A 19,902-nucleotide genomic window follows, 5' to 3' on the forward strand; every position below is an offset into this window, starting at 1 on the left:
GTTATAATGGTTATTATTGTTATATTATTATTATTGTCATTATCACCATTATTATTGTTATAAAATACACGTTACACACATGTTGCGTCACTAGCGTGCGCCGAGAGGAGGGTTACGTCACGCAAGGAGCTTTGGGTAAATGAGGTGAGTCTGGAGAGGAAGTCATCATCCAACATTTAAACGCTGGAGCTTTTGTGATGATCTCCAGCATAATGGACATGCATGGCTAAACTAGACACATGAATCAGACAGGTGTGTAGCTGGTCTACGTGTTTCTACCACACAGTCTCGCTGCGGTGTGGTTGAACGTGTCCCACCGCTAGACACTGTCACACTCCCAGTACAGACACTAACACTGGTGAGTGGAGGTTAACGGTGTTAGCTAAAGCTAACGGTAGCTAGCTAGATAACGGTGGCTGCAAACAAATGAAACCGTATGTGGTGAAAGCTAACGTTACTCCTGGGCCCGAGTCGACACATGCTGTAAGCCAAAGTTGGAGTCGGCGTTAGCAGAAAGCAGAAAGCAGAAAGCAGAAAGCATGCTTTGAGAGGTAACCAGGTCTCCTGGTTGAGGAACCAGCTCCAGCTCCGTGCTGCAGGATTCTGGCGTTAGTTGGTAAGTTTGTTTACGTTACAACCCAGCTAGCTCCAGGAGCTAGTGTGCCATTTAGTTTGGTTTCACATGGAAACTGACGTCTCAGACTTGGTCTGTTAGCTGAAGTGAATTCAGTGTTGGCTACAGCCTATTCTCTTTGCTAAGGCTCTCATTTAAAGCACATTTTGGAGAATGTGTGACCCACTGCTGGTCTTTATTACTGTGGCAGAGCGACGTTACAGTTGTAGCCTGTTGCTTTATCACCTGGGCTTTTACATCACAATACAAGTCACTATCTTGGGTTTTATTTCATCTTTGATTAACGTTCAATCAGTCACGGTTATATTTAATTGTGCTATTAAACATAAATGCACTGAATAGTTTTACCGTAGTCTGTATTTCTCTGGCATGCACCTATGTTAAGATATACATTACTATAATGTTTATTGGTTTAGTTTAGTTTTATCCTCCCACAACACAATATATGCATAACATACTTGCAGAAATATAAACAAAACGCACAAATATCCAATACAAAGACAATACATTCAGTATGAGTATAGGGTGTATATGTAAAAATGAAAAAATAAATGCACTAAGTTGCTTAGGCATATAAGTTTTATATTGATGATGTAAATGAGTTTAAGCTAATTTCAGCTTTTTTTTGTTTTACCTTTTAACCAGACACCAAGCCAAAGTGGAAGTAATATTGCATAAACATTCTTACATTTATTTATATGGCTTTTCTTCCTTTTCACAAAAGAATGGCTCAAATTACTTAATAGAGAGTGAGCCTTAGATCTAAGTCAGCAATAAACTATGTCAAAAATGCAGCAAAATAATACAGAATAAAAAGAAAGCAACCAAGACAACAAAAAACCACAGAGGCATAACAATCGTAAGTGGGGCGGAAAAGTCAGGGTTTGTGTTCGGGTGAAATTATTACAAATTCCCACTCTGAGAACATGTTCAAAAAATATGAAGTAAAGATTTATTTTTTATGCATATACGGTTGAGTAATTTTAGCTTACAGAACAATGACTCTCACCTCCAGTAGGCTGACCCTATAGCACACTAAGAAGCAAAATTGTCTTCTTACATCTTGGTATGTCAAAATACACCTGTAGATGACAAAAGTAAAAAGGCTGATGGGCTCAGTGATACAGAGGACACCGATGAGTGGAAATATTCAGAGTCTGCAATGTGAATGCTTCATATCAATGTGGCAGATGTTACATTTCAATTGATCATTGATTTTTCGTCTCAACTTTCTCATTACAGGGCTCATATCAGATGGAAGACACATTCTCTGCAATGATCCTATCGGCTGATTTAGAAGATTCAGCTACTATACCTTCCATTGGACTGCTTTTGTAAACGTGGTAGCCATGTCTTCTCGTAAGGTAGATGAGCTACCGAGCGACACCAAGGGTTTGGCTTCAGGCTCTGCACAGAATTCCCCATGTGGCCCCGATGACATCACGGAAGAGCCTCAGCCGGAAACGATGAACGCTGCGGTGAAATCCCAGAAATCTGGAAAATTTCGGAGGACTGCCCTGACGTTTTTCGGAGTTCGTAAAGGCATCTGTATTTTGCCTAGTTTCTTTGGAGGAAGGAGTAAAAATCCGAACAAGTGGTCTTCTAAGAAAGGAATCAACAAAAGCAGAACGCATGATGGGATAAGTAAGGTTAGTCATGATGACAATCTGAGCAGTCGCTACACCTCAGCTGGAGATTTTGAGTACCGCGGCCAGAGGGACTGTGCTGGAGAGCTCCACAGTAGCTGCCACAATGAATGTAGTCACCACGCTGCTGACCAGAAATCACTGACTCTTACCCGGCAGAAAAGGGGTTTTAGGAGTCTTTTTCAAAGTTTTAAGTATCACAGAAACCATAGAAATGCTGGATCGGATAAAACCGAAATGATCGCAATGTCCTCTCCTCGCTGCAAGAAAGAGGTGCCTGTTGTCCCGGACAACGCCAACCAGTATGTCACAGAGTGCCTGGGATCTGAACCTGATGTGCCTGACTTTGCAGATGTTGTATGTGATATTTCCATTGGTGCTGAATGTATTGAGCTGCCATCAGAGAAGAGTGTGGAGCAAGACAGCCCAAAGTCCGAGCTTGACGATGAGATTTGTGATGAGGAAATTAGTCTGATGGCTGTGATGTCCAGCGAATTGAAGGAGAGTTCCAGAGGACACAGCGAGCCTTGTCTGAAACTTCAGACGATGTCTGAGCCCGCGTTGAAGTCCGAAACACCTGCTGGCTCGTCGGATCAGCTGAACCTGATTTATGGAGACGTTGCGTCATTGAAGAGCTTTGATTCGCTCACTGGCTGCGGGGACATTATTGCAGATCAAGAAGACGACAGCATCACAGAGAGCACGGTTTCTGGAGAGAGGAGCAGGAATGGAGGAAAGAGGGCCTCTTGTTATCTTACGTATCAGGGCGGCGGCGAAGAAATGGCCTCCCCCGAAGATCTGGACGAGGAGTGTGATTTCTGGGGAAATAGTGTGTCAGAGGAAATTTGCTGTACTTGCAACCAAGAACACACAGATTTGACTGCTGACCTGTCAAGTTCTCACAATATGGACTTGCTGAACAGTAACAGTGCACAGCAAGCCAGTGGCATGGACACTTCTTCAATTGCTGATGTGTTAACTCCTCAAAGCGAGCATCAAGAATCAGTTCCAAACAGCGACGAGGGCTACTATGATTCAACGACCCCGGGGCCAGATGATGGACAGGAAAAAGCTGACAGACTAAGGGCAGAGAGATTACCCAGGGACAGCTACAGCGGCGATGCCCTCTATGAACTTTTTGCACCTGACGAGAGCCTCATCAGTCCACATTATGAAAACAAATCAAAGCTGCCCAGTTCAAAACAATGCGAGTATTTAAGTGAGCCATGTGTTGATGTGACAGATTCCGTCTTCGTTCCAGACATGAATAGATTACAAATAAGTGCTGAACTGTACAGAGTTGGCGATTTTCTAGAGATGCCGAGCACATGCGGTAAATCCTCGGAGTTGGCACAAAATCCGGTCAGTCGGCAGGAAATCGGCACAAATAAAAATTGTAATTTGAATTCAAAATCACAAGCATCGGGCAACAAGAATAACCCGTCAGATGTATTTGATGAAAAAGGAAATGCTTCCACCGAAAAAAGAACAAAATCCATAAATGCTGATTGTGAGAAAAGGCACAGCAGCGTATCATTCGGAAGCACATCCGACCCCGATTTTGAAACATTTTGTGAACCCAAAGAGCAACATCTGGAGGAAAACAAGCCTGTGGCTTTACCATACAAAAACATCAATTCTCCATCTCCAGATGACAACAATGACTTGGATGATGGACAAACTGTGTGTTTCTCTCAAGCACTTGTGGACTACACAAAACAATCTCAGATGCTGAGCAACTTGCACAACAACGCGGACGATTTGGAGACAAACTCTGCCTTCACCCCAAACATGCAGGCCTTACCTACCATAGTCACATTTGATGTAGTGGATATGCATAACGAGGGGGAATACGACGAGCAGATTCACATGGAGCTGGAGGAGGACATTTCATCGCCCTATCAGGAGTTTGAAGAGAGCTACTTACAAAAAGATGCGTTTGCTGAATGTGACTATCAAATGTTAGACCTGTATGAGCAGAACATGATCAGTAACACATGGGCAATTGCTACTCTGCCACGGCACCTAGGCCTTACAAGAGTCAGTCAGTCCATGCCTAATCCATTGTCTCTGGACAGGAGAAGTAGGTCTCTGGACACAGAAAGCCTTGAGTTGAAGATGCCTGACGTATACAGAGAGAACAGAGCTGCTATCGTTTCTCGTCCTCAAACCGAACAGGACTCTGAAAGAGATTCCTCAGCATATTACAAAAAGAATGTACTCGTGTCTGCGTCCGAGGTTAGAGACAGTAGCAGCATTATGGCCTTATCGTGGCAAACAAGGTCAGAAATGTCTTTAAGCCTTCCTCTGACAGACGGGGGATTCACTGACAAAGTTCAGAGTCAATCCCAAGTGAAGCGCAAAATATTTTCCAGTTCGTCCAGCAGTGATTGCCCCAACAGTAAATCACAACTTTGCTCGAAGGTGTCAGACAGAGATTTAATATCACAGAATGCAGAGCTGTACAACAGGCAGCATCACCCTCCATCTCAGTCAGATTTACCTCACAGCACCTTCGTTTATCCTGGAATGATGGACGACGAATCAGATGATGTTGATGAGGTTTTTTGTAAAGCCGCCACCAATTTGCAATCCTATAATCAGTGTGGTAAAAGCAGACCGGTGGCTAACAGGGAAGGGACATCTCATACTGGGAGTCCTCTGAACGCAGGTGTGTCTAAAGATGAAATGGCCGTCCTCACCCAGGGATGTGGCCTGCAACAACCTCCCCGAGGCGACCTTTAATTGAAAGGCTCTCTGCATTGAAATCACATGTATACAGTATGTGCTAATGAGTGCTTATTTTATGTTACATCCAAAGGAGTAATTGTTGCTTATTTTTTACTTGCACAACGGATTCATTTGAAAAGTTGTTGTACACTGTGAGAGACGGGACATGAATTGAAGTTTGAAATTATTCTGAAATGTAGAGTGTGCCATCATGCTGTGTCTAGTACATGGCTGTCTCATTCGGAAGTCAAAAGGGATTTTCTTAGGGCTGACCCGAATGCGTCAAAGCTTTGAAGCTTCGACCGTTGCCATGGTATTTGACCTCCAAATCACTATTCGTATGCTTCGGATTTTAAAAAATATATATAAGTATGTAATAAGTAAGAGATAATGTACAGCGAGCCGGTCATTGTTATGAAAGAAACCCCGACAGGGCGATGCTTCACCCGAACGCAAAGCGAAGGGGTCTGTCATCGTCCTGAAGGGGTTTATTTCACAACAATGACCCGCTAGCTGTACATTATCCCGTTTATTACACGGCTATTTACTTAAGAAATCAATAATTTGACACAAAAACGGTCCGACATCAGAACTGCGCCCATAGCAACGGTCTGCTATAAAGAAATAACAGACCGTAGAACGCCATGATTGACCAATCAGAATCGAGTATTCAACAAACCCGTGTAATAATAAAGTATAAATACCAAAATAGCTCATGAAATAAGGAATAATCCCACAACATTATTCATATTCAACTTTAATTATTATTACTTATTCTCAGATGGTTTGTTTTGTGTAGAGGTGCGTGTGTGTACAGGCACTGAACAAGGGAGATGGAGACAGACAGACAGAAGAACATGTCAGCTTGCCGCGCCACACTACCCTGCTCTGCGAATACCTTCAAATATTTCTCACCAAAGCTTCGAAGCCCAAAAAAATAGTATTATGGGCAGCCCTAGATTTTCTGCATTTCCACAGCAACGGTTGCTTGTGTCACACAGGCCATTTCAGTCTGTTGAAAGTGTTTTAAGCAAGTAAATAGTTTCATTTGCACTGAAAATGCTCACAGATTCATCTCATTAAGCTATTGAATTTTACTATAATGTTCATACCCATATGTAGCCTCAGTGTCCAGGTCTCAGTAGTAATGCCACACTTTTATTTAATTGGTATTCATTAGCCTGGTTTCCATAGCAAAGCCAAACAGGGCAAGTCTTGCTTACTTTGCCTATTGGCCCGAAACACATGCTTATGCTTTAAGTGCCGGCTTATGTTTGTGTTTACTGCTTTTTCACAGCCTCTATTTACTCCAGTAAAGAGAAGCTTACTCCAGTTAGCTTTATGTTGGCCTGTCATGATGCTCAAATTTACTGTTTCTAGCTGTTTTCTTGGTTTACCACATTTCAGGACAGATTGGGTTTAGGAAACAACAAGAGAATATCACATTTCACATGGAGGAGTAGCTCAATCCACAATCTCAAACATGTCTGCTGATACCTTCATGGGGTTTATTTGAAATACATTAAGCTGTTATTGTGTTTGGCTTAATCTCCAAACATCTAACAGCTAGTTCTTCCCCTCAGGATAAGCATGTATAGGAAATGTACCAACGGAACCTCAGCTGCCACTTGATTTACACACTGTAGATAGCTTTACAAGGCTTGTGCTTAATATAGCACTTTTCACATGCAGTTACCCTGTGTATGAAAGTGCTTTATATAAAACGTTGCCAGATTCAAATATCTATAAAACGGTAGAGGATAACAAATCAAGGAAAAAGAAACTAGCTGTACCTAATAGTCTCAAATTTACTGTGTGATTGCTTTAGCCGATTTGGCCTTACCGTGGCTGTTGTTTTCCATTTTCCAACAGCTTGACCACCTGTAAAGTTTAAAAATCTTACTGAAATGATGCGCTCCATTACTGTACGCTTGTGGAATGAAAACGTAGTTTGATTTTGAAATGATATGTCGAAAGATAAACTGGTATCATTTTCTTGTGCATTTAATGTGTGATCAGTCAGAGGTTAAACTGTCAGATGATGTAGTTTTTTATAGTGTAGTATTGAACAAATGTCAAATGATTTGTATTTATATTCTCAGCTATTTGTACACTGTAACATTGTATTCAGAATGGTTATTACAAATTGGCAATATTATTTTTTGTGTGAGTTTTCTTTTGGATATTTTTTTATTGTTAAGTTACAGCCATGTTACATTAGGGGATTACCCTTGAAAATCTGTTACTGTTTTGTCAGAGTAGAACACTGCCTTATACTAAAGTAAATACGACAAGACATCATTTTTTCCATTTTCTTTTTTTTCATTTTCTCTCACTTGTTCACATTATGGGGGAGCTGAGACAGGGAAACCTTGACAAATCTGTTGTAGCGCTTAAACATGGGCAGACACATTCACACTGACACCTATAAGCAGTTTAGAGTTTCAAGTTCACCTGAGCATAGGGTGACCAAATCCCAACAAATGATATGTGGGACAAAGAGAATGTTTGTGTGGGACAATGTGGGACATGTTACCAATGCTGTGAGGTCCTTAAACTTAAAAAATAAACATTTCTATTCTGCCCCTTACCTCGTAACATCTCTATGCTTTACCTGAATGCATCTATTGATCGGCATATATTTTTTTGAGCCAGATGTTTCATGTGAGACTCACATGTACTTTTTAGCTCCATGTCCTATTCCTTCCATGTGAAATTGAAAAATAACTAGAAATGTTTGCAAAAAAATTGCAAGTTTCACCCACTTCTAAGTAGCCTTTGTTGTAGTTGCATTTCGTTTTCTTTGTGGTAGTTTTCCATCATATTTGCCCCTAAATCTGCGTAGTTTGTGACTTTGTGGTGACTCGCAATTTTCCCCGGCATAGCATAGCAAAGACGACGACAGGTCAACCTGCACTTGACCCAGGTGTGCGCAGTTTGATTGACAGGAAATACAACCCTGTGATGACAGCCTTCCCTGCTTTCTTCACAGCCATTGGATAAAAACCTGATTTTTAAAAAGCGTCTGTTCTGCAATGGTTTGACTTTTGAAAAACTAGAGCCAAAGAAAATGTGGGACATTGTCTCAATATGTGGGTCAACAACAACTGGGATAAAAAATGCTGTGCAGTGTGTGACACCTGGTCACCATACCAGAGCACCTGAGAAAAACGTGTATAGTCTGGTTCAAATCCAGGACTGTCATTGCTGGGAGTGGATGCCAAGCTGCTAGCACACAATTTAGAAATCACTGGCACCTGTCTTGTATGTGCATTATATGCATCATTTATTTTAATATGACTACTATGATCTGCTAGATCAAGCTTCTGTATCTGTAAACTGAATGGGAATTAGTTAGTAGTTTGGAGCAAGTCACTCAGAGTACAGGGTATAGGTTTAGCTATTGTGCTATTATTATTACTATTATTGAGGTATTATTTAATTAGAATTTACTCATAATCAAGTTATTCCCATTTTAAGTACCTCAGTTGGAATCTATGACAAATCTTTCCTTGCTTGTTTGCAAGACTCAGTTTATTAATTAATTTATTTTCAGTGGTCTGGGAAATGTCACAACGAAAGTATCCTAAAAGCCCCGTGTTGATGAAACCTCTGATAAAGTAGCCGGTAACGAGAAAGTCACGGTGTTGTGACCCCGGTGTCTTTTCGCCGCTTAGGTTACTTATTTCCCTCCCGATATCTGGCAACCCGGACCAAACTGCGACAGCGCCAATGGCAGCAAAACACAAGTGTTCCAGGCGAGGATAGGAGAGGAGAGCAGAGCAGGATGACAGCAACAAGGTGAGAGGAGCACCGTCTCAAGTCAACGACAGCACTGATACATGTGCACATTATCTAGAGAATAATGTTGTGTTGCTGTGGCTTCACCTCCGTCTGAAATATTAAATTATCGTCAACTTTATCTCAAGTTCCAGCGCGTTAGTATTCTGTTAGCAGCCGCTCAGCAGCTAAAGCTAACTCCTGTTAGCCTGAGGAGCCACTGAGCTGGCTATCATCACTGTAACGTTAGCTACCGTTAACTAAAGCTTGGTAGTCAGCGTTAGCTTGCAATAACAGCTATCTAGTCAGTCTCTATGCAGTGCCAAAACAGATGAACCGAAGTAGGCCGGTTAGCTTCTGTAGCTAAGATGTTGACTCTCCAGCTGGCAGAGTAACGGTACACTAGCAGGCTAACATGCTAGCGTGTGCTAACCGCGACTCGGGCCTAAGGATGTCAACCCGGTTATCTCTAACCAAATGAAATCACAGAGGTGACGTCGTGTGCAGCTGTAATGTTATAACGTGTATTGTAAGTATTCTATCTCTTTTACTGTCATCTTGTTTAACCTTCCTCTATTTCATCCCTCTCAGCTCATGATGCTGATGCTAATGATATCAAGCACTTCAGTTCTTTTCTATTGACGTGTCAACTAGTTAGCTCATGAATGCAATAACCTAGTCCACCTAGGTTCATTTAACAGGTCAGGAGCTTTAATCTATGTTACTGTCATTGGGATCAATGCACTGTTTGGCTTTGGTTGCACATCCATGTAGTGTGCTGTTAAATCAAGGTAAAACTGGCTGAATATGAGCATTCAGTTCAATCCTCACTTTCTCTTTGCTTACTGTTAATATCCCCCTGTTAAAGGGACCATTTCTTCAGGTTTTACTTTGAAATTATTCTAGTTTCCAACCTGTTAAACACATAATTAATTGGATGCGTCTGTAGAAGTTGAAATTCTACTTAAAAAAATCACCAATCAACTTGATAAGAGGAAGAATTTAAGTAGGAGCTCACAGTAAATAAGCAAAGTTAGTTAGAACTTAATTTAATGTTTATGACATGCAATATACTTTACAGAATGGGGAAGTATGAAGCATGTTGTTACCTGGAGTCATATTCATGATATTTGTTTCCTCATTCATGCATTAATTAGTTCATACACTATATAGAATAGATGCAACTTTATTTTATGTGTTTGTGATGCAAGGCAATGATCCTGATTTTTCGGAGGGAGATTGGCCTGTTTGTGAAACTACACACTAAGAGATGCAAAGATCCAGGTGTCCAGTACTCTAACATGGCATTTGGCTAAATTTATACTTTTTAAAAATTACTGAAAAGACTTGCAAGTGATACCTTTCTTCCTGCATGACTGTTACAGTGCGTTTCCATAGCAAGTGTACATAAGGAGTACAGGAGACGGCTGTCTACTAAGATACCAGCTAAAAATCCCTCTGCAGATGATGAACCAAGCATGCACAGAATGTATATTTTAGGGGGTTTTGTTCAGCAACATAAGCCGTTTACAGTTAGACCATATGATTTAAAAAAAGAAAAAAACTTTTTAACAATGCCACATCTGCCTTTCTTTGTGACACACTGGAAGAGGTCACCCGTTGCATATGGGGGATTTTGGTGTGTAAGATGACCAGTGAACTCTACAAAAGTGTAGTGTAATGATTATCAGCCAATATTCAGTCTTCCTATTGTAGCAGTAGAGCTGTCAGTGGTCTAAAAGTGAGATGGGAGCATAGTGCCATCATCTGATCAATGTAAATAAGGAAATAAGATCATATTAGTTTTTTTTTTCATGCCCTGGATGACAGTTTACTATGACGTCCCCTTGGTTATGTTGAAGCATAGTCATAACCTCTCATTTATGTTTGTGTGTCTTTGTGCTTTTCAGCTCAGAAGAAGAAGTTATTTCTAGGCCCAGATAATCTTCACATGCCCTTCACACTGATTAGGTGTTGCAGTAGCCACTGTTCAAGAGCATCTCAGTTTTGTAGTTTTGAAGTGATGGGCCTTCTTAAAGGTGGTGGTGGCTAAGCATGCTGAAACTGTCTTTATGCAGAGTACTGGGAACTGATTGTGTTTTCCACTTTGTGCTATCACAGCAACACTTACAGACCATTCTATCATTTTTCTGTCTCATATAAAATAACTGCCGGATCATTTTTGTACAGCGGTGCCTTAAATTTGTCAATCTTAATTTCAAGATATCTAACCAGCCAAGTGGTACATGTAAGCAACACTGACCATATACTGCAGTTTATCCCTTCTTCATACTGGATACTATGTAGGGTCAGCAATGTAAAAGACGGCTTCAGGGACCTGTTTCACTTGTTGCTATGAAACCGAACCACACGAGTCTGTACATGTGCAGAGATAGTCTGGAGGCCTTGCTGAGTCGAAGCCTGTGAATCTGGAGGTGGAAGGGAAGGGATTGGAAGAGCTCTGCTCCCTTAAACATGTATACAAGTAATGTAAAATGTCTTAAATGACAGTGGAATGTGTGAGTTTTACAAATGTGCCTCAACATCCCTCTTTTTTCTCCTTTCAAGTGTTCAACCCTTAGTTTCTTCTCAATCCTTGTTGTGATCAGCAGTGAGACAGTGTGCACAACTGATGCTTTAAGAATGAAGGTATGCATTTGTAGCCATAGATTGACCCTCAGAATATCTATCAACCTTCAGGGTCTTCCATAAATATCAGTCTTGTGTATTACCTGATGAGGGTGTTGCCAGTGACATAGTAGTTGCTATGTAATGTAATTTTTTTTATTGCAAAATATACTGCCTCAAGAGTTTTAGTGTAGAGTTGTAGTGTAGCTGTAAGTGTTCTGCATTTACTGACTGCCTGAAGAGAGATGATGAGCTGTGTTTGTGTTAGTCGTGACTGGTAAAAAGGAGTTAGCTGATGACAAGGCTGTGTTGCTAAGCAACGCACATCATGGGCTGCGCCTCTTGAAGCTCGAAGCTGGCTGTATTCTGCTCTCTGCAAGACTGGGGGAAAGTGTGGTTGAGTGTTTCTGTGCATTAATGCACTTGTTATTAAGATTAGTCGATTACCAATATCCATATGTAAAAATGTACACTTGGAGCTGTTGAGAGTGTTCAGGCTCCCCTGAAGTCATATTCTGCTTTACCTTTAAACGGCTTCGTTCCCTGAGGAATTCAGTTCAATTCAGATTGTCCGTCAGAGGGCTGGAGGCGCAGGGATACGCTGTTCGGCCCACACTTTGTCTCAGGTTATGTTAACTCATGCACTCACCCCATGTGTGTGTCTGGCTCCAGTGTTGCTTGCGAGAGCAGTAAGGCTTTTGTGCACATGGAGGCGAGGTTTGTTCTGCAGCACATTAACACGTTTTGTGCAGGAACACTGGGGTTTTCATTTTAACGGCAGTTAGCTGGAGAGACAGGGAAGTCAGGTGGCTGTCTGTTGTAACTATATTTTTCCATATTGCACCTATAAGCAAGAGGAGTTCAGTGGCAGTTTTTCTTTATCAATGCATGTATTTGTTTATTGTGAAAAAGAACCAAAGTGAATTTCTGTAATATTCACAGTATGCTGATGCTATTTCCACCTAACATTAGTAAATATTCACAATTCTGTTCAGGTTTGTTGGTAACTTTCTCACTGCAAACCTGCTACAACCAGGGCAACAGTGCTGTAGATGCTTTGCTATAGTTTGAATGTGCAGTTAGTTACAGCTTACAACTTTAAGTACATTGTTCATTGGTACAGGTGTGACATATAACATATAACATTTCAGAACAGAAGTGACAGTGAGTCAGACAAAACGTATACCCTGCAAACATCACCCAGACTATTGCAGATAATTTAACCAACCAGTTTCACCAATAAACGAATCAAAAGATTAAACTTGGCGATTGTGAACGACAAACACTAAAACACAGTCGGTCAGAGAGAACATACATATGTTCCTATTCAGAGCAGTCCTTTTCCTGCGCTGCAGTGGTTTTTTGGTAACTTGTTTATTTGAGCAGGTGACTAATATGTTTCGTTTGTCTGACTGATTTCGTCACTTGCCCCAGATAGCAGTGTTTCCCACAGGTTGAGAATTTATTGGTCTACCACAAGTAGGGTGGTGGGTGGGGAGGTGAGGGAGCTGAAGACTGCAAGGCTGCATTCGTACCAGATCAGGCGTTGCGGCAATTCGCTACAGAGTTGTGTGGGAGCGTCACGTAAATGGCCCCTTAATTGTGACAACTGACGTCTTTAGTTCCCTCATGGCTGGCTCTAGATTGCCGGTTATGTGATTGGCCACCGCAGCATGACATCGGGTTGCGTTTCTCTGAAAGTTGATTCTCTTTCTGCTTTTCCGACGCAGGCTGCTGCAGTTTTTTTTTGGCACCCCCTGCGGTCGCTGCTGCCGCTGCTCAAAACTTGCATCCACCTTAGCATCCAATTATAGTTGTTGCCATTCACAAATATGTCTGTTTTCTTGTTGTATCTTATGAAATGGTTATTTAATCGTGGCCAATACACATTAAATGTTAACCAGCAGTCATTCTCAAGCTGCTTCACGGCGGTGATAAAATCCTAATTTTTTATCATCGCAACGTCGTCTGACAAAATCATCATAGATCCAGGTTAATGACAACAGCTCTGCTGTTAGAGGCGACTAAAGGTTGTCCTCTTAACTGTACTCGCACTGTGGCACACAGCCCCCGACCCTCATTGCACTGGCTTAGTGGGTAATCGCTTTGCAAAAGCTCCGTTTACTCCATGCACACTGAAACACCAAACCCTAAGTTTTAAGATTTACACAGTCTTGAATCCGTTTTTGGAAAAGCTTCATTTTGGGCGAAAGTGCTGTTTTATGGTACGTGTCCACAGCCCCCGTCCTTTCCACGCTTCCCATTCATTGTTTATGTAAGCAGCCATGCAATGCATTCTGGTAGTGTGGCGGCGCAATTCGAGAAACGGAGCGTCACGACGCCCGCTCCACATTTGCATAAAGTTGAGGGCTAGTCTACTTTATTCAAATCACGGGCGTCCGACGCGACTCGCTGCCTCTCGAAACTCCCGAGAATCTTTTAAAATAAACGTTGTCGATCCAAAATAAAGACAGATTCAGCAACTGCATGGATTATTTCTCGCCTCAAATGTTCTCAGAAACACATTTCAGTGAACTATTTTCATGAAATAAGAAGAAAGTTTCCAAACGAGCCTCCATACTGTTTCCGGTTTAAAAGCTGGGAGCAGTAGCCCACGGAGGGAGAGCGTTCGTGCAATCAGGAGTCTAGTGCCTTGTTTCTAGTGACAGCCCACCAAGCGTCCAATGCTGGGAAGCGTTGCGTCCCCTCGCGATAAAAAACGCCCCTGTGGACACATACCATTAGTCTGGACAGAGAGCTGAAATGGAGAGAATAAGATGCTTACAATTGAACCGGCTTTATGTTGACCTACTCCAAGGTGCATTAAAAGATGATTGAATTCACAAGCTAACAAACTGTTGCATAGAAATGTTTCATTCTAGTAGACTCTTCTATTTTGATACGCCACTGCTTTTCAAAGCAGTCTTTTAAAAATACAAAATAATTTTTTGGTTGGGCCAACAAAATAAAGCCTATGTATGAGAACAGAGGCAAATGATTTCTTAGGGTTAATTTAAAGTTGAACACGTTTTACTAATTGAAACTCATTGTGTTTTTGCTCTCTTTCAGGATTTAATAGTTTGAGTTTGCCTGCCCACACGTGTTACTTTGGCTCTACACAAAGAGCCTGTAGCGCTGAAGTCCAGCATTCAGCATGATTCCCTGGTTGCGGTGGAGGTGAGGAAGCATGGGGTGGAAATCTGAGGTGTCAAGACGAACGTGATGACAGTATGGTCGATGGTGGAGAAGCTCAAAATGGAAAAACGCCCATGCAGGGAGGAGAACATTGACTCAAGCGAGGCCCAGCATGCCAGTGATGATTCTGAGGATGGAAGCAGCTCGGAAAGCGAATCAGAAGAGCAGCAACACCAGAGGGTTCAGGTGAACAGCAGCAGGTGTAAGAAGAGGGAGCCCTTGGGCGTCGCGAAACCCCACCGACAGCTCTGTCGCTCTCCATGCCTCGACCGGCCCAGCTTTTCCCAGAGTAGCAATGCGCAAGATTTACGTGAGGATGACACCAGCGCGGGACCGGGGATCAAGCCTGCAAGCGACAGAGAGTACCAGACTAAGATGGAATTTGCATTGAAGTTGGGCTATTCGGGAGAGCAGGTGGAGACGGTGCTCAACAAGCTGGGGGCGGCTGCACTTATCAACGACATTCTCGCTGAGTTAGTAAGGCTCGGAAACAAAGTAGAGCCTGAAATTCAACCTTGCAGCAGTACGGCCACATCAACATCACGGCCCCCCTGCGTTAAAGAGACTGTTAGTCCAGAGGTGTCAGTGGAAGATGACTCTGTGGATACCTATGATAACCTCAGGCCCATCGTCATTGATGGCTCAAATGTGGCAATGAGGTAAGACACTAACAAACACACTCGCATTTAATTTTGCTTCATGCGGAATGTACTTATGTTCTGAAACATTTGCCTCTAATGACTGTCCATCTCGTGAGGTAAATCTAGCCCTTGTACCACACTGTTTTGTTTTCTAGCCATGGAAACAAAGAGGTGTTCTCTTGTCGAGGTATCCAACTTGCTGTTGAATGGTTCTTGGAGAAAGGACACAAAGACATCACTGCGTTTGTCCCAGCCTGGAGAAAGGAACAGTCGCGGCCTGACGCCCTCATCACAGGTAATATAGCTATTTGCAAGGCAGTTGCTATTTGAAATAGGGCCGTGTATTGGCAAGAATCTGGCGGTGCGATACTTTATCATGATACAGGGGTAACGATTCAATATATTGCGACACTGTAAGCAAGGCGATATATTGTGATTTTTAAATCTAAATTTAGGAAAACTAAATCTAAATTTAGGAAAACATATACATACCATATGTATAAAAAAAAATCACTGTGAAATGGCTGCTATGTGGACAAACATCATTACACATGAATAATATTGGACTCATTGGGTCCACAAGAGTCTCAGCTTTACAGTGATACCCAATTTATATAATTATGTAATTCTTTAGGGACCCCAGTATGCAGAAATATTCAGATACACCATTTTTAGAATAAGTGAAAATAACACATTAGTACTGCATGCAAACAAACTGAATGGATTCTGCCCCAAAACTGCATGTGATTATCATAAAGTGGGCATGTCTGTAAAGGGGAGACTCGTGGGTACCCATATAACCCATTTTCATTCATATATCTGGAGGTCAGAGGTCAAGGGACCCCTTTGAAAATGGCCATGACAATTTTTATTATGACATGGTACCAATGGATTCCGTAGGCTTTTCTAGTTTCATATAATGCCAGTACCTTCACTCTAGCTTTAAAACTGCCCGCTACAACCTCCAAAAGACAGAATAGCGGCCGGCGGATTTTTAGGAGGTCATTTAAAAATCGATACCGCATTTTGGAGAATCGATACAGCATCAAAAAACATTATATCGCGATACTTGATAAATTACCATAATATAACGTAATGCATACCATTGCCATATATACAAAATACATTGTGATATAGATTGTGGTCGTTTTCGATTGCATTGTGATGAGCTATTAATCAACATTACAACTGAAACTTCTGTTTCAGATCAAGAAATATTGCGCAAGCTGGAGAAAGAGAAGATCCTGGTTTTCACCCCATCTCGGAGAGTTCAAGGCAGGAGGGTGGTGTGCTATGACGATCGCTTCATAGTGAAGCTGTCTTTTGATTCTGATGGAATTATTGTGTCGAACGACAACTACAGGGACTTGCAAAATGAGAAGCCAGAGTGGAAGAAGTTCATAGAAGAGCGTCTCCTGATGTACTCATTTGTCAATGACAAGTAAGGAACCATGATTCATTGTTATGGCAGCCAAATTATGTAAAATGCACTTTAGGGCTCTTTATTAAAAGATGAGATGTCTACCCCACTACAATACATACATACAATAATATTTTTTATATCAAAGTTGGTTAGTACTATACATGGTTATTTATTCAATATTATTTGTGTGAAATCTATTTTGTGATTGTATTATGACCTCTGCTAATAGGAAATCAGGGAGATCAGTTATTAATTCTGTTTTGTTGCAGAAACTCTTCATGCTGAAAATAATCATTTTTGAATGTCTATTTTTAATAGGTTTATGCCGCCTGACGATCCATTGGGAAGACATGGTCCAAGCTTAGAAAATTTCCTCCGCAAGCGTCCTGTCGTTCCAGAGCACAAAAAACAACCTTGCCCCTATGGTAAGTTCTCTAATTGTCTTTTCAAATCAATGTCTGAATGATAGGGTTGTAACAATACTTGTAATTGCATTGAACCGTTCCGTACAGGACGTTTGGTTTGGTCCGCGACAATATTGCGGTACGCCCTGTTTGTGTTCCTACTACTCGCACACGCGGAACAGAATTTCTGGAGCGCGAGTTTTACCCAGTTCTCTATCAGCTGAAGTAGCGCTGTAACGTTAGTTTGCCGGGTTAATCAAGCTCAATTCGATAACGTTTTGTGTCAAATTGTATGCCGATACTGTTGAGCTGAAGTCGGGTATATCTGTGGATTACTCCACAGATTCATTTAATTTACATCTAACATTTAATTTAGGACGGCATCATCTGAATGTGTCAATTAGCGGAGCAAAATAACAACAGACTGCACGGCGAGTCTGTTCCCCCACAGCGTTCCCATCGCTGCATATGCGACCAGGCTCGATTGTAAATAATACAGAATTAAAGCATATGGTCAAAGTGTTTTGAGTCCCGCTACAATGTGCCTTCACGTGTGTATTCCAGTCAGTCTGTTGTGCCTGCCCTGTAAAAAGCTACACTTCAGTTCAGGAAATATCAACAGGACTTTATTGATCCCGGGGGGGAAACTGGGTAACATTTACATGACATTATACAGACATTTCTGTTATTTTTGTTATTTATCTGTCTTTTATTGACAATTTGCAAGTATTTGAATGCCTTAGCTGTTAAAGTAAGAATACCAAAAACGTACCGAACCCTGAACCCTGAACCGAGGTACATACCAAACCCAGAATTTTGTGTACCGTTACATCCCTACTGAATGATGTTGCATTTTTGTCTGCATAATTTAAGTGTGTACATTTTTTTTGACTTGATCCACTCTTTCTTTAAACAAGGGAAAAAGTGCACATATGGACACAAGTGCAAGTACTATCATCCGGAGCGTGTCAACCAGCCACTGCGGTCGGTGGCTGATGAACTACGGGCTTTTGCCAAACTGTCCGCGGTGAAGACGATGAGTGAGGGGGCTTTGGCTAAATGCGGTACCGGTCCTGTGACTGTAAAGGGGGACGGCAACTTTGAGGTCAAACGTGTGGCGCCCAAACGTCAATCTGACCCCAGTATTCGCTCGGTGGCCTGTGAGCCTCCAGAGGGACTGTCCGTTGCTAGGAAGTCTGAGACGAATTCAGTGCCTTCCCTTGTGTCTGCTCTCAGCGTGCCCACCATGCAGCCTGTCAAGAGCCATGCAGCTGGGGCCTTGAACACACGATCAGCCAGCAGCCCGGTGCCAGGCTCTTTGCAGTTCGCGCACAGTTCTCTGGAGCACATGTCTAGTGTACAGTACCCTCCTATTTTGGTTACCAATAGTCATGGCGCCTCTATTACATACGGTGAACAGTTCCCAAAGTATGACTCAGTTAGCGACCATGGATATTATTCACTGCACAGTGATTTTTCAACTATGAGCATGGGCAGCATGCATAATGTCGACAGTTTCTGTAGCATGGAGCACGAGCATGGTGTGTATCAGAGAAATCCCAGCCACTGCCCTGAGTCCTGCCTCAGCCACTCAAACAGTGACTCATTCTCCTCTTATGGGGAAATGTACCCAAGCTCCGTGGACAGTAGCTTAGAGGAGAGCATGAAGGGGCAGCAGCAGTCTCCTGCACAGGGTAGGATGCAAGCTTTCTCCCATGGGTTTCGTCATGAAGCGCTGTCTAGGGTACAGAGTTATGGACCTGAGGAACCCAAGCAGGGCCCCCGCAAGCAGCCTGGACCTCGTCTAGCACCGCATATCCAGCATGTTGCAGTGGGAGCCAGGTCCAGCTGTCCTGGAGACTATCCCCTCACTCAGAATGTCCTCCCGCCTCTGTCCTCACAGCCCACACGGTCTCTTGGTATGACTCGCATGGACAGCATATCAGATTCAAGGCTATATGATAGCAACCCGATGAGACAGAGGCGACCTCCACTGTGCCGCGAGCAGCATGCAAGCTGGGACCCTCTGCCTTGCGGAAATGAGTCCTATGGATATCATTCATATCCGTTGAGTAACAGCCTGATGCCGTGTTGCGAGCGGGTGATGGTCCGAAGCATGCCAGACAAAATGGAACAAATCTGGAACTCACCATGGGAGATGCCATCTGCAATTGAACATCAAGAGCGGTATGTCATCCCAGACCACCAGTATCAAACATATCGGAACCTTTGTAACATCTTTCCTGCTTACGTAGTCCACTCAGTAATGGAGAAGAACCCTCATTTGACAGATCCACAACAACTTGCCGCCGTCATTGTTACAAAACTGAGGTCATGCCATTAAGCAGTTAATCTTATTAAACATTCAAAAGCGATGTGATAAGGGAAATACAGATTTTGATTGCAAAGATAGGCACTAGTTAAATGTTGCTGCACACGCAGCATTTGCCCTCAGGAGTTTTTTTTAAATGTCTCGGGTGGGAAATCAGATTTTACATCACTGAGATGACATAGAAGTAATCAGCAAAGAGGAAGTATGTCTAATAAGTTTATCTCGAATTGTAAGATGTTTCACATTTGAAAGCTATGTTTTTATATGAAGTGTGGTGCAGTTGACATAAGGTAACACCTTATTAGAAATCTGGTTCATAACACATTCATACTACCTGAGCAGGAACTGCATAGCAGCACTTTGTACTATATCCATTATTAACTGAACCTTTCTTCAATATCATTAATTCTAGAAAATATATATACAGTAAAATTGATTACATGTTATATGAAAATGATAAGTAATTAAAAGTAATTGTTATTTTCAGTG

The 19,902-nt window shown here is 42.1% G+C and overlaps 2 protein-coding genes across 5 annotated transcripts; both read left to right on the forward strand.

The window, feature by feature from the left end:
- The first annotated feature begins 79 nt into the window (after positions 1-79).
- LOC141753328 (APC membrane recruitment protein 1-like) lies at positions 80-7,311 on the forward strand. Of its 3 annotated transcripts, none has more exons than XM_074611884.1 (2): positions 80-144; positions 1,877-7,311. In XM_074611884.1, exon 2 carries the CDS (start codon positions 1,984-1,986, stop codon positions 5,023-5,025), a length of 3,042 nt encoding a protein of 1,013 aa, XP_074467985.1. In that variant the 5' UTR covers positions 80-144; positions 1,877-1,983; the 3' UTR covers positions 5,026-7,311. The 3 variants fall into 3 exon arrangements, with proteins under 3 accessions (XP_074467985.1, XP_074467986.1, XP_074467984.1); XM_074611885.1 differs by having other exon boundaries at positions 108-252; XM_074611883.1 differs by having other exon boundaries at positions 124-616.
- A 1,271-nt stretch (positions 7,312-8,582) lies between these two features.
- Positions 8,583-19,601, forward strand: zc3h12b (zinc finger CCCH-type containing 12B). Of its 2 annotated transcripts, none has more exons than XM_074611886.1 (6): positions 8,583-8,811; positions 14,488-15,272; positions 15,410-15,549; positions 16,461-16,695; positions 16,996-17,102; positions 17,999-19,601. In XM_074611886.1, exons 2-6 carry the CDS (start codon positions 14,641-14,643, stop codon positions 19,423-19,425), a joined length of 2,541 nt encoding a protein of 846 aa, XP_074467987.1. In that variant the 5' UTR covers positions 8,583-8,811; positions 14,488-14,640; the 3' UTR covers positions 19,426-19,601. The 2 variants fall into 2 exon arrangements, with proteins under 2 accessions (XP_074467987.1, XP_074467988.1); XM_074611887.1 differs by lacking the exon at positions 8,583-8,811 and adding an exon at positions 8,829-9,319.
- Positions 19,602-19,902: the final 301 nt, after the last annotated feature.

Source organism: Sebastes fasciatus, chromosome 16, assembly GCF_043250625.1.
Source record: "Sebastes fasciatus isolate fSebFas1 chromosome 16, fSebFas1.pri, whole genome shotgun sequence".
Lineage (NCBI taxonomy): Eukaryota > Metazoa > Chordata > Actinopteri > Perciformes > Sebastidae > Sebastes > Sebastes fasciatus.

Coding starts and splice junctions, on each gene's coding strand:
- zc3h12b (XM_074611886.1), top strand. CDS start 14,641: ATGACAGTATGGTCGATGGTGGAGAAGCTCAAAATGGAAAAACGCCCA. Junction 15,273..15,409: donor GGCTCAAATGTGGCAATGAG/GTAAGACACTAA, acceptor TTTGTTTTCTAG/CCATGGAAACAAAGAGGTGT. Junction 16,696..16,995: donor TACTCATTTGTCAATGACAA/GTAAGGAACCAT, acceptor TATTTTTAATAG/GTTTATGCCGCCTGACGATC.
- LOC141753328 (XM_074611884.1), top strand. CDS start 1,984: ATGTCTTCTCGTAAGGTAGATGAGCTACCGAGCGACACCAAGGGTTTG.